Raw genomic sequence first — 27,731 nt, forward strand, 5'->3', positions numbered from 1 at the left:
GTTCGGACCTTCGTGAAAGGAGTACTGCACATCCAACCTCCATTTGTGCCCCGTTGGCACCGTGGGACCTTGAAGTGGTGTTGCGTTTTCTTGTCTCACACTGTTTGGAACCTTTGTGGAGGGTTGTGTTAAAAAATTTCTCTTTTGAAAAGTGGTCATGCTATTGGCTTTGGCGTTCGCAAGGCGGGTGTCCGAAGTAGCGGCTTTGACTCACAAGAGCCCTGTTTGATCTTCCGTGTGGACAGAGAGGAATTGAGAACTCGGATAATAGTTCTGCCAAATATGCTTTCTGGGTTTCGCAGAAATCCGCATATTTTGATGCCGGTGGTTACTTAGGCATTAGCTGATTCAAAGTCTCTCGATTGTAGTCAGGGCTTTGAATATTTAGGTCGCCAATTTCGCTCAGATTGGGGAAACGGAGGCTCTTTTTGTCTGGTATGCTCCCAGCATGATTGGGGCGCCTGCATCTATGCAGTCTGTTACACACTGGATCTGTGATACGATTCGGAGTGCTCGTTCTACGACTGGCTTGTCGTTACCAAAAGTCGGTGGAGACCTATTCTACTAGGAAGGTGGGCTCTTCTTGGGCGGATGCCGAGGGGTCTCGGCGGTCCATCTTTGCCGATCGGCTATTTGGTCGGGTTCAAACACTTTTGCTATGCTCTACACGTTTGATACCCTGGCTGATGGGGACCTTTTGTTTGCTCAATCGGTGCTGCAGAGTCGTCCGCACTCTCCCGCCTGGTCTGGAGCTTTGGTATAAACCCCATGGTCCTTATGGAGTCCCCAGCATCCTCTAGGATGTAGGAGAAAATAGGATTTTAATACCTACCGGTAAATCCTTTTCTCTTAGTCCGTAGAGGATGCTGGGCGCCCATTCCAGTGCGTACTGTGTCTGCAGTAATTGGTTATGGTTACACTCTGGTAGTGTGTCTTTCTGTCAGGCTGTTGCTGACGTTGTTCATGCCATGGCATGCGGTGTCTTATTATTGGTTGTGTTGACACACAGGTTGTGTTACATATTCTCTCAGCATGTGGCTGTGTATTTTTACATGCCGTTGGCTGGTGTTCTATTGAATACAACGTTTTGCGGTATGTTCATGGTGTGAGCTGGTATGACACTCACCGTGTTTAAACAATAAATTCTTTCCTCTAAATGTCCGTCTCCCTGGACACCGTTTTCTAACTGAGGTCTGGAGGAGGGGCATAGAGGGAGGAGCCAGTTCACACCCATTCAAAGTCTTATAGTGTGCCCATGTCTCCTGCGGATCCCGTCTATACCCCATGGTCCTTATGGAGTCCCCAGCATCCTCTACGGACTAAGAGAAAAGGATTTACCGGGAGGTATTAAAATCCTATTATAAATGCCTTTCTACTGTACATGCATTCCATATATGACAATCGTTTGCAAATTCATCCTGAACAAAGGCAACACAGATTTGTGTTTAATTTTTTTTTTTTTACATTGGTTTGCATGCTTTGTAATTGTGTTCACAGTGGGTAAAAGGCATTAGTTATGGCTAAAATGGCAGTCCTAATCTCCAAGTTTATGGTATTTCTATTTTTCTATCATCAGTGGGGGACACTGGAGCATGGCTTATAGAGTTGAGCTCAGGAGCCAGCACCAAAGAGTTAACTTGGAGACAACACAGGCTCCTCGTCCACTATACCCTGCCCCCAGCCCAGGGAACCCAGTTTTTTCTTTGGTGCCTCAGGAGCCAAGCGCATTGTTTTGGTGCTGCCTGAAGCAGCCTGCTTTTAACTTTTTACTTTTCCTTCATTGTACATGCTCCCGCTGGCAGCTTCATCACACTGTTCTGACGGCCGACGCACTTGTGAACAGGTCATTGTCACCATCCATCTCCTACAGATGGGCACTAGGAGCAGCTGCGGCCGGAGTCTGTAGCAGCTGACAGGGCCGGCGGATCTGGACTGGCGCTCAGTTCACTCTGTGCGACCACTAAACTACCAGGGACACGAATTGCAACGGGGAGCCACCCCAGTACGGCATGTCCCTGGCCCCTCCCACTCTTTTGGCGGTACCCTGTCCTAGGCTACCCGCCAAAGGCTCCTATCTCTGCCAACTCCCAGTCACTGAGCAACCATATTGCTTCACAGCACTGCTTGCCTGCTTGGAGAGAGGATCTCCTGCCTCCCCTATACCTCACTATTGTGGCGCCAGGTTGTGTCTCATCCCCTTCCTCGCCTATCTGTGCTCGTTGCTGGGATTTTTGTGTCTTTTTTTCTCTATTTCTGGGTACTTGGAAGTGTTTGTGTGCTTGCTGTTGCTAGTCTTACTGTCATGGGGGTTATTCAGGTTAGATCTCTCCTTCAATCCTCAGTGCAGGTTCCCAGTTATCGGGAAACTGTGCATGTGCAGAATGGATCCTGCGATCGCATCGCATCACAGTATTGGGGGGAGGGACGGGGGAGGCTGGCCTGTCGCCACCGTTTTCCGGTGGCCTCACAAGCCACCCTGCGTAACCTGCGGCTTACTCAGCTGGCAGTCTGCGAAGAACGTTGCAACGGACATGATGTTGATCCCAGGCTGTGACGCGGTCGCATCGCTGGGATTGCAAATGCAGCAAGGAGGTGTTTAACATCTCCTAATGCATTTGCATTACTGTGGATCGAATGTGCAAAGCTTACAAATGCGATCCATGCTGAATTAGGCCCAAAGTTCTTTACTGCATTGCCTAATTGCTAATTGCATGGATCGCTATTCAGAGAATTTGCAAATTGAGCAATTATCGAACGACTGCGCATGTGCCGACAGAAAATGTGTACTGATCGTAATCGCAATGCGGCCGCTGTTTGACTGACAGGAAGCTGGCGTTTCTGGGCGGGTTCAGCACAGACCACTTCCAGGCTGTCTCAGTCACAGACTAGTTGTAGCCTCAGACCTACTCACATTTACTCAGATGGCAAAAAACTCTTCAATGTTCCGGAATTGCGTATGCATGTGCGAATGGATAGCGATCTGTGATGAATTCACAAACTTACAGGGGATGTTTTTTCTTCCTGTCGGGGCGGAGCCTTTCTACCCGCAGACAACTGCAATTTCTCAGAATAACGATCCATGATGAATTAGGCCCTTAGATCTTGTGCAATCTAGCTGTTAAGCTGTTTATTACTTTTCTTAGTGCATACTCAGCCTGTTTATATATTACTATATGTATAGATAGCTGAACTTGTACTGTGCTGCATTCGGAGTCAATTTCTGCAGTTTAGGTGTTCGGTATTTTTTCTTATTCTGTGCCTTCTAGTTTGTTGGTTAGTCACTGCACTGTGCTTGGGGCCTCACAGTGGAACTATGGGGTTAATTCAGATCTGATCACAGATGTGCTAAATTTAGCACATCCACGATCGTTTACTCAGACATGCGGGGGGACACCCAGCATGTCTGGCTTTGAAAGGCCCCCGCGCTTTTGCACCTGTTGAATAGCTCTCTGCCAGCGCAGCTCCTGCTACTCGCCGCGTACCAGTTGCTGTGTGTGACGTCACGCAGCCGCCGCGGCCCACCGCGCAACGGTTTGGAACCGCCTGCGTTGTTTGGACCGCGCCCTGCGTTGGCAAACGATCCAGTCTGAATTAGGCCCTATGTCTTCCAAGGGAACATGCTCATATCAGTTGACAGCATCCCAGTCCCCTCTGCCATTGGCAATTGGCAGCGGCTACTGGGAACATCAGCCGACCACTGCCCAACCACTCACGTGACTCTCAGCCTCTTCTTTCTGAACCAGTCTGGGTTCAAGGTTTGTAGCAATCTGTCCAAGGTCTGGTTCTAGTCTCTAGCTCTCTGCAGCACAAGCTAGAACCTTCCTCCAAGCCCAGGTCCTCCAGGGGGGTTAGCTCTACACCTTTCCTTTCTAGAGGATGGATTGTCACAGACATTGGAGATGGACTCTGCCTCGTCTCCAGATGATTGCTTAACACAGGTCGACGTGGATGCAAGGCAGTTTGCTTGGCTTTACACATTAAGGATTCAGATGCCTCCCCTGCCTCTGAGGCGCTCCTGTTCAAACGAAAGAAGAAAGAGCTGACTGTGTTTCATCCCTCTCCACAGCTGGAAAGTCTCCCAGCGGAGGCCTGGTTTCATCCAAACAAGAAATTTCTGGTGTCTAAGCGGTGTCTTGTCCTTTTTTCATCTCACTCAGGTGGACAATGTGCGCTTGGTTAAATCAACCACACTTCCCATTCCAAATGTGGCTTCCCTCAAGGAACCTACTGACAGGAAGTTGGATAATTTCCTTAAGACAATCTTTTCCAATGCAGGGGAGGCCTTGTGCCAAGCCTTATCATCTGCCTGTGCAGCCAAGGACCTACATTACATTAATGGTCTGACTTCTTGGGGGATGGCCTATCCGTTGTTGACCACATCTGGGATGCTGGCGCTTACTTGAGTGAGGCTGCTATTGACTCTGGCGTCCTTTCCAAGGTATCTGCTTCGTCTGTGGCAGCCAGGCTGGCACTTTGGCTTTGCACCTGGCAGACGGACAGCGAGTCCCAAAAAGTTCTGGAGCCGCTCTTTTTGGACCAGAACTGGATAAAATCATTGCACAGGGAAAGGCTTAGAGATCAGCCTTCCTCCAGATCTCGGGGCATTTCCACCAAAAGTTTGACAGAACTGGTCAGGTTGCTGCCATCCCCCCAAACCAGCCGATATGCCTGCGGTATAATGTCCCCTCTACCCTGGTATTCCCTAACCTTTCGGGAATGCCCTCCAACTCCGTTCTTTTCCATCAGTATTTCAGAAACTTTGCCGCATATTCCGTTGGGTAGTACACTTCCTTCCGGCCCCAGAGGTGGTATACGTTCCGGGAGTCCAGAACTGGGAGGCAGACTTCCTCAGCAGGCAAGACATGCAGGCAGGAGAGTATCCCCTTCACCCCGAGGTGTTCACGATGCTGTTCTGCCGCTGGGGCCGTTCGGCTTGATGGCCTGAAGGCACAACCACAATCTTCCTCGCTACGGCTCTCGCACCATTACATTGAATGGAAAAATAGGGTCAAAAACCACCATAGTGTAATATAGTTCATAAAACTGAAAAGATGATAGGATGAATGCAATCGAACCAAACAGGCCAATAAGTGACAATCCTACGTCAATGCACTTACACACAATAAAACTGTGACCGGCACATCTCGGGTAACTTGATATCTGTAACTCATGTGGATGGAAGCCAAATTTGTTGAAATCCTTCTCCTCCAGCTATACTATGATAGCAGTCGGAAAAGGAAAGGTGCTCGGGAGCAGCGCACCAGGTGGAGGAGGAGCGGTATGGTCAGAGGGGTGCAGCGAGTGCAGGAAGAGCTGTGCCCTCTGTGTTGAAAGCGTGGCCGCTAGCTGTGCCTCTGAGTATAGTTAGCATATGGCAGCTGTGCCCAGCCATGGCGAATTTAGGGCTGGCTTCACCTGCTATGGCACTGGGTGGACTGTGAGGTGGGCTGCATGCTTCATATGGCTGCCTTGGCTTACAAGCAGTTCTCTGTAGGGGCAAACTGGGTCGCTGCCATGGTAGGGAGCAGGAAAGGAGAGATCGGACCACTCGCAATCCCCCTTTTACACTCCCAAATAGTTTGCAGACAAGTTGCTACACCAGCAGAGGGTGTTATAGTGTCTCTATGGAGTGTAGTGCCCGGTGAATTCAATATATATATTTTCTAATTTATTTTAGAATCCCAAAGAAGAATTGATGATTTACGTCTACCATGCATTGAAGAATAACAGAAAGACACATATGGTCTCGGACAATGAAGAAAGCCCTCCTGTAAGTGACCAGTGTCTATCCTCTATACAGCTTATTATGTACATTTTTAAATTCATCAAACCAATTCCTTAAAACCAGACTCCTTTTCCCTTTCCTTCCCAGGTAGATAAATGTCACGTTCCTAAATATCCAGTCTAAGGTTTATCTCTTTTCTCACTCACCCAGATATTTCATTACAGATGCAATTTATGCTGCATGTCGGGAAATGTCAGAGAATATTTCAGTCTGTATAATGTGTCCAGCAGTGGTGGCTGTAGTCGCTGACCGAGCATTTGTAGTCTTTCTGAAGTTTCGCATCACCCGGAGGGTCATTTCCGGCGATATCGCTGCAGTTTCAGCTCACTTTCACTTGTCTGACTGCGTTACCTAGCAGAATTTTCGGTACTGAGGGGAAAACGATTCTCATCAGCTTCATGAAAGGCCTCTATACAGCCAATGGGGCCATCTGACAGCTGAGGTCTACATCCACCAAGAACCATTAATGAAGGCTGCCAACTAATGATGATATATTCAAAACCAATTGCAAAACTATAGTCTATGCACTTTTAAATTCTGAATATAATATTATCATTACTTGGCAGCCTGTCTACCCCATCTGTGTCGCCCCTGTCTGTCTTCCTCTCTCATTTACAATGTAAGCACTCACAAAGCAGGGCCCTCAACCACTCGTCCCTTTCCTACTCCTACTCAAACCATCTTCTACTCCATACCCTTTTCAAAGGCACCAAATCCTGCAGTTTTCTGTCACTATGATACTTATTTCAGAGTTGCCTGCTGTTGCAGGAATGTTTATATACCCTGTACTTGTCCTATATTGTGTTTAACTGTAGGTCACTGTTTTTCTTATTTCTCTATCGTCCTAAGTGGATGCTGGGGTTCCTGAAAGGACCATGGGGAATAGCGGCTCCGCAGGAGACAGGGCACAAAAGTAAAGCTTTTACAGGTCAGGTGGTGTGTACTGGCTCCTCCCCCTATGACCCTCCTCCAGACTCCAGTTAGATTTTTGTGCCCGGACGAGAAGGGTGCAATTCTAGGTGGCTCTCATAAAGAGCTGCTTAGAGAGTTTAGCTTAGGTTTTTTATTTTACAGTGATTCCTGCTGGCAACAGGATCACTGCAACGAGGGACAGAGGGGAGAAGAAGTGAACTCACCTGCGTGCAGGATGGATTGGCTTCTTGGCTACTGGACATGAAGCTCCAGAGGGACGATCACAGGTACAGCCTGGATGGTCACCGGAGCCACGCCGCCGGCCCCCTCACAGATGCTGAAGCAAGAAGAGGTCCAGAATCGGCGGCTGAAGACTCCTGCAGTCTTCTTAAGGTAGCGCACAGCACTGCAGCTGTGCGCCATTTTCCTCTCAGCACACTTCACACGGCAGTCACTGAGGGTGCAGGGCGCTGGGGGGGGGCGCCCTGGGAGGCAAATGAAAACCTTTAAAAAGGCTAAAAATACCTCACATATAGCCCCAGAGGCTATATGGAGATATTTACCCCTGCCTAAATGTACTAAATAGCGGGAGACGAGCCCGCCGAAAAAGGGGCGGGGCCTATCTCCTCAGCACACGGCGCCATTTTCTGTCACAGCTCCGCTGGTCAGGAAGGCTTCCAGGTCTCTCCCCTGCACTGCACTACAGAAACAGGGTATAACAGAGAGGGGGGGCAAAATAAATGGCAATATATTAATATAAAAGCAGCTATAAGGGAGCACTTAATCATAAGGCTATCCCTGTCATATATAGCGCTTTTTGGTGTGTGCTGGCAGACTCTCCCTCTGTCTCCCCAAAGGGCTAGTGGGTCCTGTCTTCGTATAGAGCATTCCCTGTGTGTCTGCTGTGTGTCGGTACGTGTGTGTCGACATGTATGAGGACGTTATTGGTGTGGAGGCGGCGCAATTGCCAAATATGAGGATGTCACCTCCTAGGGGGTCGACACCAGAATGGATGCCTTTATTTGTGGAATTACGGGATAGCGTCAACTCGCTTAAGCAGTCGTTTGCCGACATGAGGCGGCCGGACACTCAATTAGTGCCTGTCCAGGCGCCTCAAATACCGTCAGGGGCTGTAAAACGCCCCTTGCCTCAGTCGGTCGACACAGACCCAGACACAGGCACTGATTCCGGTGGTGAAGGTGACGAATTAACCGTATTTTCCAGTAGGGCCACACGTTATATGATTTTGGCAATAAAGGAGATGTTGCTTTTAGCTGATACTACAGGTACCACTAAACAGGGTATTATGTGGGGTGTGAAAAAACTACCAGTAGTTTTTACCGAATCAGAAGAATTAAATGACGTGTGTGATGAAGCGTGGGGTGCCCCGATAAAAAAAAAAAAACTGCTAATTTCAAAGAAGTTATTGGCTTTATACCCTTTCCCGCCAGAGGTTAGGGAGCGCTGGGAAACACCTCCTAGGGTGGACAAAGCGCTAACACGCTTATCAAAACAAGTGGCGTTACCCTCTCCTGAGACGGCCGCACTTAAAGATCCATCAGATAGGAGGATGGAAAATATCCAAAAAGGTATATACACACATGCAGGTGTTATACTACGACCAGATATTGCGACTGCCTGGATGTGCAGTGCTGGGGTAGTTTGGTCAGAGTCCCTGATCGAAAATATTGATACCCTGGACAGGGACAATATTTTACTGTCGTTAGAACAAATAAAGGATGCATTTCTTTATATGCGTGATGCACAGAGAGATATCTGCACACTGGCATCACGGGTAAGTGCTATGTCCATTTCGGCCAGAAGAGCTTTATGGACACGACAGTGGACAGGCGATGCGTAGAGTAGTTATTTGGGGTCGGTCTATCGGACCACGGCTACGGCCGGGAAATCCACCTTTCTACCTCAAGTCACTCCCCAACAGAAAAAGGCACCGACCTTTCAACCGCAGCCCTTTCGTTCCTTTAAAAATAAGAGAGCAAAGGGCTATTCATATCTGCCACGAGGCAGAGGACGAGGGAAGAGACAGCAACAGGCAGCTCCTTCCCAGGAACAGAAGCCCTCCCCGGCTTCTACAAAAGCCTCAGCATGACGCTGGGGCTTCGCAAGCGGACTCGGGGGCGGTAGGCGGTCGTCTCAAGAATTACAGCGCGCAGTGGGCTCACTCGCAGGTAAATCCCTGGATCCTGCAGATAATATCTCAGGGGTACAGGTTGAAATTAGAGACAGAGCCACCTCGCCGTTTCCTGAAGTCTGCTTTACCAACGTCCCCCTCAGAAAGGGAGACGGTTTTGGAAGCCATTCACAAGCTGTATTCTCAGCAGGTGATAGTCAAGGTACCTCTTCTACAACAAGGGAAGGGGTATTATTCCACTCTTTTTGTGGTACCGAAGCCGGATGGCTCGGTAAGGCCTATTCTAAATCTGAAGTCCTTGAACCTGTACATAAAGAAGTTCAAGATGGAGTCACTCAGAGCAGTGATAGCGAACCTGGAAGAAGGGGACTTTATGGTATCCTTGGACATCAAGGATGCGTATCTCCACGTTCCAATTACCCCTCACACCAGGGGTACCTCAGGTTCGTTGTACAAAACTGTCACTATCAGTTTCAGACGCTGCCGTTTGGTTTGTCCACGGCATCTCGGGTCTTTACAAAGGTAATGGCCGAGATAATATTTCTTCTTCGAAGAAAAGGCGTATTAATTATCCCATACTTGGACGATCTCCTAATAAGGGCAAGGTCCAGAGAACAGCTAGAGATGGGTTTAGCACTATCTCAAGAGGTGCTAAAGCAGCACGGATGGATTCTGAATATTCCAAAATCCCAATTATTGCCGACAACTCGTCTGCTGTTCCTGGGGATGATTCTGGACACAGTTCAGAAAAAGGTTTTTCTTCCCGAAGAAAAAGCCAAGGAGTTATCTGACCTGGTCAGGAACCTCCTAAATCCAGGAAAGGTGTCTGTACATCAATGCACAAGAGTCCTGGGAAAAAATGGTAGCTTCTTACGAAGCAATCCCTTTCGGCAGATTCCATGCAAAGGGATCTGTTGGACAAATGGTCAGGGTCGCATCTTCAGATGCACCTGCGGATAACCCTGTCGCCGAGGACAAGGGTATCCCTTCTGTGGTGGTTGCAGGAGGCTCATCTATTGGAGGGCCGCAGATTCGGCATGCAGGATTGGATCCTGGTGACCACGGATGCCAGCCTGAGAGGCTGGGGAGCAGTCACACAGGGAAGAAATTTCCAGGGAGTGTGGTCGAGCCTGAAAACGTCTCTTCACATAAGCATTCTGGAACTAAGAGCAATCTACAATGCTCTAAGCCAGGCGAAACCTCTGCTTCAAGGAAGACCGGTGTTGATCCAGTCGGACAACATCACGGCAGTCGCCCATGTAAACAGACAGGGCGGCACAAGAAGCAGGAGGGCAATGGCAGAAGCTGCCAGGATCCTTCGCTGGGCGGAGAATCACGTGATAGCACTGTCAGCAGTATTCATCCCGGGCGTGGACAACTGGGAAGCAGACTTCTTTAGCAGACACGACCTTCACCCGGGAGAGTGGGGACTTCATCCAGAAGTTTTCCACATGCTATTCAACCGTTGGGTAAAACCAATGGTGGACATGATGGCGTCTCGCCTCAACAAGACACTGGACAGGTATTGCGCCAGGTCAAGAGATCCGCAGGCAATAGCTGTGGACGCGCTGGTAACACATTGGGTGTACCAGTCGGTATAGGTGTTTCCTCCTCTGCCTCTCATACCAAAGGTTTTGAGGATTATACGGCAAAGAGGAGTAAGACTAGTGGCTCCGGATTGGCCAAGAAGGACTTGGTACCCGGAACTTCAAGAGATGGTCACGGACGATCCGTGGCCTCTACTTCTGAGAAGGGACCTGCTTCAGCAGGGTCCTTGTCTTTTTCAAGACTTACCGCGGCTGCGTTTGACGGCATGGCGTTTGAATGCCAGATCCTAAAAGGAAAAGGCATTCCAGAAGAAGTCATTCCTACCTTGATAAAGGCAAGGAAGGAAGTCACCGCGAAGCATTATCGCCGTATTTGGCGAAAATATGTTGCGTGGTGCGAGCACCGGAGTGCTCCGATGGAGGAATTTCAACTGGGTCGTTTTCCTACATTTCCTGCAATCAGGATTGTCTATGGGTCTCAAATTGGGATCTATTAAGGTTCAAATTTCGGCCCTATCAATATTCTTCCAAAAAGAATTGGCCTCAGTCCCTGAGGTCCAGATTTTTATCAAAGGAGTACTGCATATACAGCCTCCTGTGGTGCCTAAGGTGGCACCGTGGGATCTAAATGTAGTTTTAGATTTCCTCAAATCCAATTGGTTTGAACCACTAAAGAATGTGGATTTGAAATATCTCACATGGAAAGTGACTATGTTACTGGCCCTGGCTTCGGCCGGGAGAGTATCTGAACTGGCGGCTTTGTCTTATAAAAGCCCTTATTTAATTTTCCATTCGACATAGGACAGAGCTGCGGACGCGTCCGCATTTTCTCCCTAAGGTGGTATCAGCGTTTCACCTGAACCAGCCTATTGTAGTGCCTGCGGCTACAGACGACTTGAAGGACTCCAAGTTGTTGGACGTTGTCAGAGCCTTAAAAATATACATTTAAAGGACGGCTGGAGTCAGAAAATCTGACTCGCTGTTTATACTGTATGCACCCAACAAGTTGGGTGCACCTGCTTCTAAGCAGTCGATTGCTCGTTGGATTTGTAACAAAATTCAACTTGTACATTCTGTGGCAGGCCTGCCACAGCCTAAATCTGTTAAGGCCCATTCCGCAAGGAAGGTGGGCTCATCTTGGGCGGCTGCCCGAGGGGTCTCGGCATTACAACTCTGCCGAGCAGCTACGTGGTCAGGGGAGAACACGTTTGTAAATTTTTACAAATTTGATACCCTGGCAAAGGAGGACCTGGAGTTCTCTCATTCGGTGCTGCAGAGTCATCCGCACTCTCCCGCCCGTTTGGGAGCTTTGGTATAATCCCCATGGTCCTTTCAGGAACCCCAGCATCCACTTAGGACGATAGAGAAAATAAGAATTTACTTACCGATAATTCTATTTCTCGGAGTCCGTAGTGGATGCTGGGCGCCCATCCCAAGTGCGGATTATCTGCAATACTTGTACATAGTTATTGTTAACTAATTCGGGTTATTGTTTAGGAAGCCATCTTTCAGAGGCTCCTCTGTTATCATACTGTTAACTGGGTTTAGATCACAAGTTGTACGGTGTGATTGGTGTGGCTGGTATGAGTCTTACCCGGGATTCAAAATCCTCCCTTATTGTGTACGCTCGTCCGGGCACAGTACCTAACTGGAGTCTGGAGGAGGGTCATAGGGGGAGGAGCCAGTACACACCACCTGACCTGTAAAAGCTTTACTTTTGTGCCCTGTCTCCTGCGGAGCCGCTATTCCCCATGGTCCTTTCAGGAACCCCAGCATCCACTACGGACTCCGAGAAATAGAATTATCGGTAAGTAAATTCTTATTTTTGCTTTTTTTTTTTTATAGGAAATTTAATAATAATTATGTACTAAAATTCTGAATAGCATATACCATGCCTTTTTGTTAACCCTAAAAATCTGGGATTTTTTTTTTGCTTCACCCTGTTATCAGATTGGCTGACTTCTCCAGTCTAGGTGGCTATAACAAAATGTGCCACAGATTGTGCGGTGGATCGCAAATGAATCCCATAGATGGACATACCCTCCAACATGGCTGAGCAGAAAACCGGTTCAAATTAGGAAAGAGGGCGTGGCCATGGGTAAAGGGGGTGGCCCCACTTGCTATCATAAAAATCAGTAGGAAGGGGAGATGATGAAACCCGGTACAAAGCCCTTCATGGCCGGTACAGACCATAAAACATGGTACAGGTTGAGTATCCCATATCCAAATATTCCGAAATACGGACTTTTCTCTAACGTCCTAGTGGATGCTGGGGACTCCGTAAGGACCATGGGGAATAGACGGGCTCCGCAGGAGACTGGGCACTCTACGAAAGAATTAGGACTACTGGTGTGCACTGGCTCCTCCCTCTATGCCCCTCCTCCAGACCTCAGTTAGAATCTGTGCCCGGACGGAGCTGGGTGCATTTTAGTGAGCTCTCCTGAGCTTGGTAATAAGAAAGTATTTTAGTTAGGTTTTTATTTTCAGAGAGCTTCTGCTGGCAACAGACTCTCTGCTACGTGGGACTGAGGGGAGAGAAGCAAACCTACTAACTGCGGCTAGGTTGCGCTTCTTAGGCTACTGGACACCATTAGCTCCATAGGGATCGAACACAGGAACTTAACCTTGGTCGTCCGTTCCCGGAGCCGCGCCGCCGTCCCCCTCGCAGAGCCAGAAGACAGAAGCCGGCGGGTGAAGCAAGAAGACGTCAAAATCGGCGGCAGAAGACTCCTGTCTTCATATGAGGTAGAGCACAGCACTGCAGCTGTGCGCCATTGCTCCCACATTACACCCACACACTCCGGTCACTGTAGGGTGCAGGGCGCAGGGGGGGGCGCCCTGGGCAGCAATTGAGTACCTCCTGGCAAAATAGGGCATATATACAGCTGGGCACCTTATATATGCATGAGGCCCCGCCATTATTTTTACACAAAATCGCGGGACAGAAGCCCGCCGCTGAGGGGGTGGGGCTTCTTCCTCAGCACTCACCAGCGCAATTTTCTCTCCACAGCTCCGCTGAGAGGAAGCTCCCCAGGCTCTCCCCTGCAGACTCACGGTAGAAAGAGGGTAAAAAGAGAGGGGGGGCACATAAATTTAGCGCAATAATCACAAATACAGCAGCTACTGGGTAAACACTAAGTTACTGTGTAATTCCTGGGTTATATAGCGCTGGGGTGTGTGCTGGCATACTCTCTCTCTGTCTCTCCAAAAGGCCTTGTGGGGGTTCTGTCCTCAAATAGAGCATCCCCTGTGTGTGTGGTGTGTCGGTACGATTGTGTCGACATGTTTGACGAGGAAGGCTATGTGGAAGCAGAGCAGGTGCAGATGAATGAGGTGTCTCCGCCGACTGCGCCGACACCTGATTGGATGGATATGTGGAAGGTGTTAAATGATAATGTAAACTCCTTGCATAAAAGGTTGGATAAAGCTGAAGCCTTGGGACAGTCGGGGTCTCAACCCATGCCTGCTCCTACAGCGCAGAGGCCGTCAGGGTCTCAGAAGCGCCCACTATCCCAAATTGTTGACACAGATATCGACACGGATTCTGATTCCAGTGTCGATGGCGATGATGCAAAATTGCAGCCTAAAATGGCTAAAGCCATCCACTACATGATTATAGCAATGAAGGATGTATTGCACATATCGGAGGAAAACCCTGTCCCTGACAAGAGGGTTTATATGTTTTGGGGAGAAAAAGCAAGAGGTGACTTTTCCCCCTTCACATGAGTTAAATGAGTTATGTGAAAAAGCGTGGGATTCTCCTGATAGGAAAGTGCTGGTTTCCAAAAGGTTACTTATGGCGTATCCTTTCCCGCCAACGGACAGGTTACGCTGGGAATCCTCCCCTAGGGTAGACAAAGCTTTGACACGCTTATCTAAGAAGGTGGCCCTGCCGTCACAGGTTACGGCCTCCCTAAAGGATCCTGCGGATAGGAAGCAGGAAGGTATCCTGAAGTCTGTGTATACACATTCAGGTACTCTACTGAGGCCGGCAATTGCGTCGGCCTGGATGTGTAGTGCTGTAGCAGCATGGACTGATACTCTGTCTGAGGAACTGGATACCTTGGACAAGGATACTATTTTACTGACCCTGGGGCATATAAAAGACGCTGTCCTATATATGAGGGATGCCCAGAGAGACATTTGGCTACTGGGCTCTAGAATAAATGCAATGTCCGTTTCTGCCAGAAGGGTCCTGTGGACTCGGCAATGGACAGGTGATGCAGACTCAAAAAAGCACATGGAGGTTTTACCTTATACGGGTAAGGAATTGTTTGGGGACGGTCTCTCGGACCTAGTTTCCACAGCTACAGCTGGGAGGTCCAAGTTTTTTGCCATATATTCCCTCACAACCTAAGAAAGCACCGTATTACCAAATGCAGTCCTTTCGATCACAAAGAAGCAAGAAAGTTAGAGGTGCGTCCTTTCTTGCCAGAGGCAGGGGTAGAGGAAAGAAGCTGCACAATACAGCTAGTTCCAGGAACAGAAGTCCTCCCCGGCTTCCACTAAATCCACCGCATGGCGCTGGGGCTCCACGGGTGGAGCCAGGAGCGGTGGGGGCGCGTCTCCGTCATTTCAGCCACCAGTGGGTTCGCTTACAGGTGGATCCCTGGGCTATACAGATTGTGTCTCAGGGATACAAGCTGGAATTCGAAGTGATGCCCCCTCACCGTTACCTCAAATCGGCCCTGCCAGCTTCCCCCATAGAAAGGGAAGTAGTGTTAGCGGCAATTCACAAATTATATCTCCAGCAGGTGGTGGTAAAGGTTCCCCTCCTTCAACAGGGAAGGGGTTACTATTCCACAATGTTTGTGGTACCGAAACCGGACGGTTCGGTCAGACCCATATTGAATTTAAAATCCCTGAACATTTACCTGAAAAGGTTCAAGTTCAAGATGGAATCGCTCCGAGCGGTCATTGCAAGCCTGGAAGAGGGGGATTTTATGGTGTCTCTGGACATAAAGGATGCTTACCTGCATGTCCCCATTTATCCACCTCATCAGGAGTACCTCAGATTTGTGGTACAGGACTGGAATTACCAATTCCAGACGTTGCCGTTTGGTCTGTCCACGGCTCCGAGAATATTTACCAAGGTAATGGCGGAATTGATGGTGCTCCTACGAAAGCAAGGAGTCACAATTATCCCGTACTTGGACGATCTCCTCATAAAGGCGAGGTCCAGGGAGCAGTTGCTGGTCAGCGTAGCACACTCTCAGGAAGTGTTGCAACAGCACGGCTGGATTCTGAATATTCCAAAGTCGCAGCTGATTCCTACGACACGTCTGCCCTTCCTGGGCATGATTCTGGACACGGACCAGAAGAAGGTGTTTCTCCCGGCGGAGAAGGCTCAGGAGCTCGTGACTCTGGTCAGAGACCTCTTAAAACCAAAACAGGTGTCGGGGCATCACTGCACGCGAGTCCTGGGAAAGATGGTGGCATCATACGAGGCCATTCCCTTCGGCAGGTTCCATGCGAGGACCTTTCAATGGGATCTGTTGGACAAGTGGTCCGGATCGCATCTTCAAATGCATCGGCTGCTCACCCTATCCCCCAGGGCCAGGGTGTCTCTTCTGTGGTGGCTGCAGAGTGCTCACCTTCTCGAGGGCCGCAGGTTCGGCATACAGGACTGGGTCCTGGTGACCACGGATGCAAGCCTCCGAGGATGGGGGGCAGTCACTCAGGGAAGAAACTTCCAAGGGCTGTGGTCAAGTCAGGAGACTTGTCTGCATATAAATATCCTGGAACTAAGGGCCATATACAACGCCCTGAGTCAAGCGGAGCCTCTGCTTCGCAACCAACAGGTGCTGATTCAGTCAGACAACATCACCGCAGTGGCTCATGTAAACCGCCAGGGCGGCACAAGAAGCAGGGTGGCGATGGCGGAAGCCACCAGAATTCTTCGTTGGGCGGAGAATCACGTGCAAGCACTGTCAGCAGTGTTCATTCCGGGAGTGGACAACTGGGAAGCAGACTTCCTCAGCAGGCACGACCTCCACCCGGGAGAGTGGGGACTTCATCAGGAAGTCTTCACTCAGATTACAAATCGATGGGAACTGCCACAGGTGGACATGATGGCATCCCGCCTCAACAAAAAGCTACAAAGGTATTGCGCCAGGTCAAGAGACCCTCAGGCGATAGCTGTGGACGCTCTAGTAACACCGTGGGTGTTCCAGTCGGTCTATGTGTTTCCTCCTCTTCCTCTCATACCCAAGGTGCTGAGAATCGTAAGAAAAAGAGGAGTGAGAACAATACTCATTGTTCCGGATTGGCCAAGAAGGATTTGGTACCCGGAACTGCAAGAAATGCTCACAGAGGACCCGTGGCCTCTGCCTCTCAGACAGGATCTGTTGCAACAGGGGCCCTGTCTGTTCCAAGACTTACCGCGGCTGCGTTTGACGGCATGGCGGTTGAACGCCGGATCTTAGCGTAAAATGGCATTCCAGATGAAGTTATTCCTACGCTGATAAAGGCTAGGAAGGATGTGAGAGCAAAACATTATCACCGTATATGGCGAAAATATGTTGCTTGGTGTGAGGCCAGGAAGGCCCCTACAGAGGAATTCCAGCTGGGCCGGTTCCTGCACTTCCTACAGTCAGGAGTGACTATGGGCTTAAAATTAGGATCCATAAAGGTCCAGATTTCGGCCCTATCCATTTTCTTTCAAAAGGAACTGGCTTCACTTCCTGAGGTTCAGACGTTTGTAAAGGGAGTGCTGCATATTCAGCCCCCTTTTGTGCCACCAGTGGCACCTTGGGATCTTAACGTGGTGTTGAGTTTCCTGAAATCTCACTGGTTTGAGCCACTTAAGACCGTGGAGCTAAAATATCTCACGTGGAAAGTGGTCATGCTATTGGCCTTGGCTTCGGCTAGGCGTGTGTCAGAATTGGCGGCTTTGTCATTTAAAAGCCCCTATCTGGTTTTCCATATGGACAGGGCAGAATTACGGACTCGTCCGCAATTTCTGCCGAAGGTGGTGTCATCTTTTCATTTGAACCAACCTATTGTGGTGCCTGCGGCTACTCGTGACTTGGAGGATTCCAAGTTACTTGATGTAATCAGGGCTTTGAAGATTTATGTAGCCAGAACGGCTGGAGTCAGGAAAACTGACTCGCTGTTTATCCTGTATGCATCCAACAAGCTGGATGCTCCTGCTTCAAAGCAAACTATTGCTCGCTGGATCTGTAACACGATTCAGCAGGCTCATTCTGCGGCTGGATTGCCGCATCCAAAATCAGTAATAGCCCATTCCACAAGGAAAGTGGGCTCTTCTTGGGCGGCTGCCCGAGGGGTCTCAGCATTACAGCTTTGCCGAGCAGCTACTTGGTCGGGTTCAAACACTTTTGCAAAATTCTACAAGTTTGATACCCTGGCTGAGGAGGACCTTGTGTTTGCCCATTCGGTGCTGCAGAGTCATCCGCACTCTCCCGCCCGTTTGGGAGCTTTGGTATAATCCCCATGGTCCTTACGGAGTCCCCAGCATCCACTAGGACGTTAGAGAAAATAAGATTTTACTCACCGGTAAATCTATTTCTCGTAGTCCGTAGTGGATGCTGGTCGCCCGTCCCAAGTGCGGACTTCTTCTGCAATACTTGTATATAGTTATTGCTTAAATAAGGGTTATGTTATGTTGCATCAGGTTGTCTGATGCTCTGTTGTTTTTCATACTGTTAACTGGGTATGTTATCACAAGTTATACGGTGTGATTGGTGTGGCTGGTATGAGTCTTACCCTGGATTCCAAAATCCTTTCCTTGTAATGTCAGCTCTTCCAGGCACAGTTTCCTTAACTGAGGTCTGGAGGAGGGGCATAGAGGGAGGAGCCAGTGCACACCAGTAGTCCTAATTCTTTCTTAGAGTGCCCAGTCTCCTGCGGAGCCTGTCTATTCCCCATGGTCCTTACGGAGTCCCCAGCATCCACTACGGACTACGAGAAATAGATTTTCCGGTGAGTAAAATCTTATTTTTTGAGTGAGTGAGACAGTGAAACCTTTGTTTTTTGATGGCTCAATGTACACAAACATTGTTTAATACACAAAGTTATTAAAAATATTGTATTAAATGACCTTCAAAGGTACAGTCAGAGGGTATGGGTGGATAGATGTTCAAGCTAGCCACTAGCCGGAAAACATTCATGCGCACTGTGGATTGTATTAGAAACATGCAGGTCCTTTTTTTTTTTCTTAATAAATAAACTTTAAATTGGTAGTTATTGATCCCATCGTTAATCTTCTCATCAGAAAAGCAATACATCTGAACGGAGTCTGGATGGGAGTGTAGCCGTGCGGCCATTTTTTAAATATCTCTGAGACCTGTTGAAACATGAATATCTCCCTGCCTTTATGTCTGAGCACAGGTCTGAAATTACAAACTTGAATCTTGGTTGCCATAGATACTTCATTGTGGTGGGTTCGCCATAAGAAAAATAGTATTACAAGTCACCGTTTATATATAATTGTGCGTAGCCGTTGAGGGACAATAAGGTTGTGTGGCCGGTGTGGTTAAGCTTGGAGAAAGTTGACCTGAGACTGTAGCTTTAAGACCTGTCGGCAAGAATAAAACATGCCTTGTTGTTTTATGGTAGGCAGCAAAGATATGGCTGCAAAATTCCCGAAGTGCAAGTAAAAGTAAGAAAAATATCTCTCCCTTGGGGGATATATTGATGTTTTAGGAGTTTGGCTTCCTCCTCTGTCTTTAAAGAAAAACTGATGTTGCGTGATCTGTGTAACAGGAGCAAGTGTAAGCGGCATGTAGCTTTACTGCAAATGGTCAGCAGGTGGCACTGTTTAATCACTTGTGTTAGCTGGCAGCAGCAGCTTTTCATTTCATTCCCCCAATACACACAAGGTGAACTGTGAATGCCTCTTGTACATCATCTGACACGTTCTAGTGTCTAACAGGTATTGTAACAAGTCTTTTCAGGACTATAATAGTGTGTTTACAAGTTTGTGGTTTTATTGCTAGATATAATTATAAAATGCACACATTTATATATTATTTGAAATATGTGGTGTGCACAGAGGTTCTCAGTTTACAAGTCTTAAGCATTTACTTTTATTCTAAGATGTTATAGTTTGTCTTAAAAAAAACAATGCACATGGAATGCCTGCTGCAGCCTATTGCATCTAAACATACTATTGTTCTGTGCCATGTATATAGTATGTATATATGCCATGTGTGTACTAACCCCGAGCACATCACATGAGACATTTGCTTCTAGAGGGGAGGATTAGGAGGGAAGCAAGCCTTAATGGAGCCATTATTCAGTGTGCCATACTGTACTTTTCCCCATGTGGCGGCTGTCTTTATTAGAGCCTATGTAATCTCCTCTCCCCTTCTTGCAGGTGACTGGCTTGCGTTTCCCACTCTCCCACATGAGCGCTCTAAAAGCAATCTGGGAGAATAAGCCGCTGCGTGTCAAAGATTTGCCTCTAGAGAGTGACCACGACAAGGAAACCCTGGTGCTGTCCCTCTGGACTGAGGGATTAATGGAGAACATCCCTGCCGAAGCTTAAATACTGATTCCCTTCATTGTGTCCAAGCCGAAGCTGACATTCTTACATAATATGTTCACGGTGGCCCCCTACTTCCCAGTAAAATGTGCCTTCCGCTGCCTTAGTGCTGTCTCATAGATGGCCTGTAATCGCTCGTTTTAGTTACAGCCAAGAATAGAGAAAAATACAATGAGGTGGGACAGTCCTTTGCAAGGGGACGTGAAAGCTGAATGCACTGCTGAACCCAGGATTTGCACCTTTGTGCTACACTTGTGCCTTTTCTCGAACGTCCTAGTGGATGCTGGGGACTCCGTAAGGACCATGGGGAATAGACGGGCTCCGCAGGAGACATGGGCACTTTAAGAAAGAATTTAGATTTTGGTGTGCTCTGGCTCCACCCTCTATGTCCCTCCTCCAGACCCCAGTTTGAATCTGTGCCCGGACGAGCTGGGTGCTGTTCAGTGAGCTCTCCTGAGCTTGCTGTAAGAAAGTATTTTGTTAGGTTTTTTATTTTCAGGGAACTCTGCTGGCAACAGACTCCCTGCATCGTGGGACAGAGGGGAGAGAAGCAGCCCTACTCTCTGAAGCTAGGTCCTGCTTCTTAGACTACTGGACACCATTAGCTCCAGAGGGATCGTACACAGGATCTCACCCTCGTCGTCCGATCCCACCCTCGTCGTCCGATCCCAGAGCCGCGCCGCCGTCCCCCTCGCAGAGCCGGAAGACAGAAGCCGGGTGAGTATGAGAAGCAAGAAGACTTCGAAATCGGCGGCAGAAGACTCCGTTCTTCACATGAGGTAACGCACAGCACTGCAGCTGTGCGCCATTGCTCCAAACACACCTCACATACTCCGGTCACTGTAAGGGTGCAGGGCGCAGGGGGGGGCGCCCTGGGCAGCATATGGACCTCTGTTGGCAAAAGTATTCATATATACAGTTGGGCACTGTATATATGTATGAGCCCCCGCCAAAAAGATATGTATTTTAGCGGGACAGAAGCCCTCCGTCGAGGGGGCGGGGCTTCTCCCTCAGCACTCACCAGCGCCATTTTTTCTCCACAGCTCCGCTGAGAAGAAGCTCCCCAGGCTCTCCCCTGCAGATCACGGTAGAAAAGGGTAAAAGGAGAGGGGGGGCACATAATTAGGCGCTAAAAACACAATATACAGCAGCTACTGGGTTAACATTAAGTTACTGTGTTATTCCTGGGTTATATAGCGCTGGGGTGTGTGCTGGCATACTCTCTCTCTGTCTCACCAAAGGGCCTTGTGGGGGAACTGTCTTCAAAAAGGGCATTCCCTGTGTGTGTGGTGTGTCGGTACGCTTGTGTTGACATGTCTGATGAAGAAGGCTATGTGGAAGCAGAGCGGGAGCAAATGAATGTGGTGTCTCTGCCGACGGCACCGACACCTGATTGGATGGATATGTGGAAGGTTTTAAATGATAATGTTAATTCCTTACATAAAAGGTTGGAAAAAGCTGAAGCCTCAGGACAGTCAGGGTCCCTACCCATGCCTGATCCTATGTCGCAGAGGCCGACAGGGTCTCAGAAGCGCCCACTATCCCAAATTATTGACACGGATACCGACATGGATTCTGACTCCAGTGTCGATTACGATGATGCAAAGTTACAGCCAAAATTGGCTAAATCCATCCGTTATATGATTATAGCTGTTAAGGATGTGTTGCACATCACAGAGGAAACCCCAGTCCCTGACAGGAGGGTTCATATGTATGGGGAAAAGAAGCTGCAGGTAACTTTTCCCCCCTCACACGAGCTCAATGAGTTATGTGAAAAGGCTTGGGAATCTCCAGATAAAAAACTGCAGATTTCCAAAAGGATTCTGGCGTATCCTTTCCCGCCAACGGACAGGTTACGCTGGGAATCCTCCCCTAGGGTGGACAAAGCTTTGACACGCTTATCCAAGAAGGTAGCCTTGCCGTCACAGGATACGGCTACCCTCAAAGATGCTTCGGATCGCAAACAAGAGGTTACCCTGAAGTCCATTTATACACATTCAGGTACCTCACTGAGGCCGGCAATCGAGTCGGCTTGGGTGTGTAGTGCTGTAGCAGCATGGACGGATACCTTATCTGAGGAACTTGATACCTTAGACAAGGATACTATATTAATGACCCTGGGGCATATTAAAGACGCTATCCTTTATATGAGAGATGCTCAGAGAGACATTAGCCTACTAGGTTCTAGAATAAATGCTATGTCGATTTCTGCCAGAAGGGTCCTGTGGACTCGGCAATGGACAGGTGATGCCGACTCAAAAAGGCACATGGAGGGTTTTACCTTACAAGGGTGAGGAATTATTTGGGGAGGGTCTCTCGGACCTGGTCTCCACAGCTACGGCTGGAAAGTCAAATTTTTTGCCATATGTTTCCTCACAGCCTAAGAAAGCACCGTATTACCAAATGCAGTCCTTTCGATCACAGAAAAACAAGAAAGTCCGAGGTGCGTCCTTTCTTGCCAGGGGCAGGGGCAGAGGAAAGAAACTGCACTACACAGCTAGTTCCCAGGAACAGAAGTCCTCACCGGCTTCCACTAAATCCACCGCATGACACTGGGGCTCTACAAGCGGAGCTAGGCCCGGTGGGGGCGCGTCTCCGAAATTTCAGCCACAAGTGGGTTCACTCCCAGTTGGATCTCTGGGCAATAGATATTGTGTCTCAGGGATACAAGCTGGAATTCGAAGAGATACCCCCTCACCGATACCTCAAATCGGCCCTGCCAGCTTCCCCCTTAGAGAGGGAAATAGTGTTAACTGCAATTCACAGATTGTATCTTCAACAGGTGGTGGTCAAGGTTCCCCTCCTTCAACAAGGAAAGGGTTATTATTCGACCATGTTTGTGGTACCGATACCGGACGGTTCGGTCAGACCCATATTGAATTTAAAATCCCTGAACATGTACCTAAAAAGGTTTCGGTTCAAGATGGAATCGCTGAGAGCGGTCATTGCAAGCCTGGAAGGGGGGGATTTTATGGTGTCTCTGGACATAAAGGATGCATACCTTCATGTCCCCATTTATCCACCTCATCAGGCGTACCTCAGATTTGTGGTACAGGATTGTCATTACCAATTTCAGACGTTGCCGTTTGGTCTCTCCACGGCTCCGAGAATATTTACCAAGGTAATGGCGGAAATGATGGTACTCCTGCGGAAGCAAGGGGTCACAATTATCCCATACTTGGACGATCTCCTCATAAAAGCGAGGTCAAGAGAGCAGTTGCTGATCAGTGTAGCACGTTCTCTGGAAGTGTTAAGGCAACACGGCTGGATTCTAAATATTCCAAAGTCGCAGTTGGTTCCTACGACTCGTCTGCCTTTCCTGGGCATGATTCTGGACACAGACCAGAAAATGGTTTATCTCCCGATAGAGAAGGTTCAGGAACTCATGACACTGGTCAGGGACCTATTAAAACCAAAACAGGTGTCAGTGCATCACTGCACTCGAGTCCTGGGAAAGATGGTGGCATCATACAAGGCCATTCCCTTCGGCAGGTTCCATGCGAGAACCTTTCAGTGGGACTTACTGGACAAATGGTCCGGATCACATCTTCAGATGCATCGGTTAATCACCCTATCCCCCAGGGCCAGGGTGTCTCTCCTGTGGTGGCTGCAGAGTGCTCACCTTCTCGAGGGCCGCAGATTTGGCATTCAGGACTGGGTCCTGGTGACCACGGATGCAAGCCTCCGAGGGTGGGGAGCAGTCACACAGGGAAGAAATTTCCAAGGTCTGTGGTCAAGTCAGGAGACTTGCCTTCACATCAACTTCCTGGAACTAAGGGCCATTTACAACGCCCTACGTCAAGCAGAGACCCTGCTTTGCGGTCAACCAGTTCTGATTCAGTCAGACAACATCACCGCTGTGGCTCATGTAAACCGACAAGGCGGCACAAGGAGCAGGGTGGCGATGGCGGAAGCCACCAGAATTCTTTGCTGGGCGGAGAATCATGTAAGCGCACTGTCAGCAGTGTTCATCCCTGGGTAGACAACTGGGAAGCAGACTTCCTCAGCAGGCACAACCTCCACCCGGGGGAGTGGGGACTTCATCAAAAAGTCTTCGCACAGGTTGCAAGTCGGTGGGAACTGCCACAGGTGGACATGATGGCATCCCGCCTCAACAAGAAACTACAGAGGTATTGCGCCAGGTCAAGAGACCCTCAGGCGATGGCTGTAGACGCCCTGGTGACACCGTGGGTGTTCCAATCGGTCTATGTATTTCCTCCTCTTCCTCTCATACCCAAGGTGTTGAGAATCATAAGAAAAAGAGGAGTGAGAACAATACTCATTGTTCCGGATTGGCCAAGAAGGACTTGGTATCCAGATCTGCAAGAAATGCTCACGGAGGAACCGTGGCCTCTACCTCTAAGACAGGACTTGTTGCAACAAGGGCCCTGTCTATTCCAAGACTTACCGCGGCTGCGTTTGACGGCATGGCGGTTGAACGCCGGATCCTAGCGGAAAAAGGCATTCCAGATTAGGTCATTCCTACGCTGATAAAGGCTAGGAAGGACGTGACAGCTCAACATTATCACCGTATATGGCGAAAATATGTTGCTTGGTGTGAGGCCAGGAATGCCCCTACGGAGGAATTCCAGCTGGGCCATTTCTTTCACTTCCTACAGTCAGGAGTGACTTTGGGCCTAAAATTGGGTTCCATTAAGGTCCAGATTTCGGCCCTATCCATTTTCTTTCAAAAAGAGCTGGCTTCTCTACCTGAAGTTCAGACGTTTGTGAAGGGAGTGCTGCATATTCAGCCCCCTTTTGTGCCCCCGGTGGCACCTTGGGATCTTAACGTGGTGTTGAGTTTCCTAAAATCCCACTGGTTTGAACCACTCAAAACGGTGGAATTGAAATATCTCACGTGGAAGGTGGTCATGCTACTAGCATTGGCTTCGGCTAGGCGTGTGTCAGAATTAGCGGTTTTGTCACATAAAAGCCCCTATCTGGTTTTCCATGCGGATAGAGCAGAGTTGCGGACCCGTCCACAATTCCTGCCAAAAGTGGTTCATCTTTTCATATAAACCAACCTATTGTGGTGCCTGTGGCTACTACTGACTTGGAGGATTCCGAGTTGCTTGATGTGGTCAGGGCTTTGAAGGTTTATGTAGCCAGAACGGCTAGAATCAGGAAAACAGACTTTGTTTATCCTGTGTGCTTCCAACAAGCTTGGTGCTCCTGCTTCAAAGCAAACTATTGCTCGCTGGATCTGTAACACGATTCAGCAGGCTCATTCTGCGGCTGGATTTCCGCTGCCAAAATCAGTTAAGGCCCATTCCACTAGGAAGGTGGGCTCTTCTTGGGCGGCTGCCCGAAGGGTCTCGGCATTACAGCTGTGCCGAGCGGCTACTTGGTCAGGTTCAAACACTTTTACAAAGTTCTACAAGTTTGGTACCCTGGCTGAGGAGGACCTTGTGTTTGCTCATTCGGTGCTGCAGAGTCATCCGCACTCTCCTGCCCGTTTGGGAGCTTTGGTATAATCCCCATGGTCCTTACGGAGTTCCCAGCATCCACTAGGACGTTAGAGAAAATAAGATTTTACTTACCGGTAAATCTATTTCTCGTAGTCCGTAGTGGATGCTGGGCGCCTGTCCCAAGTGCGGACTTCTTCTGCAGTACTTGTATATAGTTATTGCTGCAATAAGGGCTATGTTATTGTTGCATCAGGGTTGAACTGATGCTCTGTTGTTGTTCATACTGTTGACTGGGTAAGTTTATCACATGTTATACGGTATGATTGGTGTGGCTGGTATGAATCTTGCCCTGGATTTCCAAAATCCTTTCCTTGTACTGTCAGCTCTTCCGGGCACAGTTTCTCTAACTGAGGTCTGGAGGAGGGACATAGAGGGAGGAGCCAGAGCACACCAGAATCTAAATTCTTTCTTATAGTGCCCATGTCTCCTGCGGAGCCCGTCTATTCCCCATGGTCCTTACGGAGTCCCCAGCATCCGCTACGGACTACGAGAAATATATTTACCGGTAAGTAAAATCTTATTTTTACACTGTGTTCTGTATGCCAAGGAGGTCTTCAAATGCCGATGTGGGATTTTCCACGAAGTTGGTTACTAGGCGGGGTAAGGGGGTCTGTTGGCAACTAGAACAGTAAGTGCCAGGCTATAAATATGCAGCTATGATCAGTAATAGACGAGAAGGTTGGCTGGGCCCTCCTGGCATGCAGAGCGCTTTCTTAATTGCAGGAAATGGTCAGCCGTTTTAAAACTCAGTTTGGATATTCTTCATCTTGGCCCACATGGCAAGAATAGACCCATTAATACAAAATGTCCCAACTAGCTGACCGTCATGGCTGTCTTCACTGTGATATACTGCGAGCTATGTGTCCATACACAGGCGCATGCAGCTAATCCTCCACAGTGGCTACATCTAGGTCTAATTTGGCCACAGGCCCTTTGTATACCTGATCCGATCCTGCAGCGCATGCTGACTGGGATCAGCAGGAACCTTGTGCCCATGCAGTGCAAACCTTTACATTGTATAAAAGTATCTGTTGAAGACTAATGTGGAAGAAAACAGAACGAGAATGAACATCCCCGCAGCTGAAAATGTGCCTTCTAGATTCACGCCTTGTGTTCTATTGAATACCTAGAGGGCAGGATGTCCTCCAAACCTAAAAATGCCTTAACTTAGAACTGTACTTTTTATATCTGGGCTACTGAGAGAGCAAATCCGTTCTTTCCATGTTGCTGTCATGCATATATGGCTCATTCATTTTGATTGTCTGTAATTTTTCCAAAATCTGTAACCAATAAAATTATTATTTTTAACCGTTTGCAACATGAAATGCTGAGGAGTCATATACGGTGCCAGGGGGCGGGTTGCCTCCTAATACTTTTATTGAAGCAAATCACTTGTCCTTTCCTATGGGCTCAATGGAACTTAGCACAGCTAAAGAGTTAATGCCTCACCCGCCGTGGATGGGATGGGTGTGGTTCGTTTTATCGACAGTATCTAGGTCGACAATGTTTAGGTCAACCACTATAGGTCGACATGGTTGGAAGGTCGACAGGGTTTCTAGGTCGACAGGTCTAAATGTCGACATGAGGATTTTTTTATTTTATTTTTTATTTTTTTTGTGTCGTTTTCTTCATAGAGTGACCGGGATCCCAAATTAGTGCACCGCGTCCCCTCGCATGGCTCGCCATGCTTCGGGCATGGTGCCTTCGCTCCGCTACCGCTTCGCTCGGCACACTTTACCGTTCCAATCGTAGTCCACGTGGATCGTTAAGTATGAAGAAAAAAAAATGTGAAAAACTCATGTCGACCTTTAGACATGTCGACCTAGCACATGTCGACTTATAAACCCTGTCGACCTAGTGACTGTCGACCTATAGTGGTCAGCCTAAACATTGTCGACCTTCAGACCGGATCCCGATGGGATTGTATTATGAATCCCATATCAGTTATTGCTGCTTGTGTCTCAAGATGTCAAATTCCATAATATAAACGCAAAGCATCTATCAGATTGTGATTTCCATCTGTGATTACTTATTATTTTTAAACATTATATATACAGGTTTAGTATCCCATATCCAAATATTCCGAAATACAGAATTTTTTGAGTGAGATAGTGAAATCTTTGTTTTCTGATGGCTCAATGTACACAAACTTTGTTTAATACACAAAGTTATTAAAAAGATTGTATTAAATGACCTTTAGGCTGTTTGTATAAGGTGTATATGAAACAAATGAATAATATGTTTGTACACAAACTTTGTTTAATGCACAGTTATTAAAAATATTGGCTAAAATTACCTTCAGGCTGTGTGTATAAGGTGTATATGAAACATAAATGCATTCTATGCCTAGATTTGGGTC

General features: G+C 48.3%; 1 protein-coding gene across 6 annotated transcripts in view; it reads left to right on the plus strand.

Annotated features, from left to right (window-relative positions):
• Positions 1 to 26,685, plus strand: part of RIOX2 (ribosomal oxygenase 2) — a 96,632-nt gene extending 69,947 nt beyond the window's left edge. For all 6 annotated transcript variants that reach the window (XM_063956279.1, XM_063956280.1, XM_063956281.1 and 3 more), the window contains 2 exons: positions 5,678 to 5,770; positions 19,737 to 26,685. In XM_063956279.1, coding sequence (XP_063812349.1) covers positions 5,678 to 5,770; positions 19,737 to 19,907 — 264 coding nt within the window. In that variant the 3' untranslated portion in view covers positions 19,908 to 26,685. The remainder of the gene's footprint in view (positions 1 to 5,677; positions 5,771 to 19,736) is intronic.
• The last annotated feature ends 1,046 nt before the right edge of the window (positions 26,686 to 27,731 follow it).

Source organism: Pseudophryne corroboree, chromosome 2 (assembly GCF_028390025.1).
Source record: "Pseudophryne corroboree isolate aPseCor3 chromosome 2, aPseCor3.hap2, whole genome shotgun sequence".
Lineage (NCBI taxonomy): Eukaryota > Metazoa > Chordata > Amphibia > Anura > Myobatrachidae > Pseudophryne > Pseudophryne corroboree.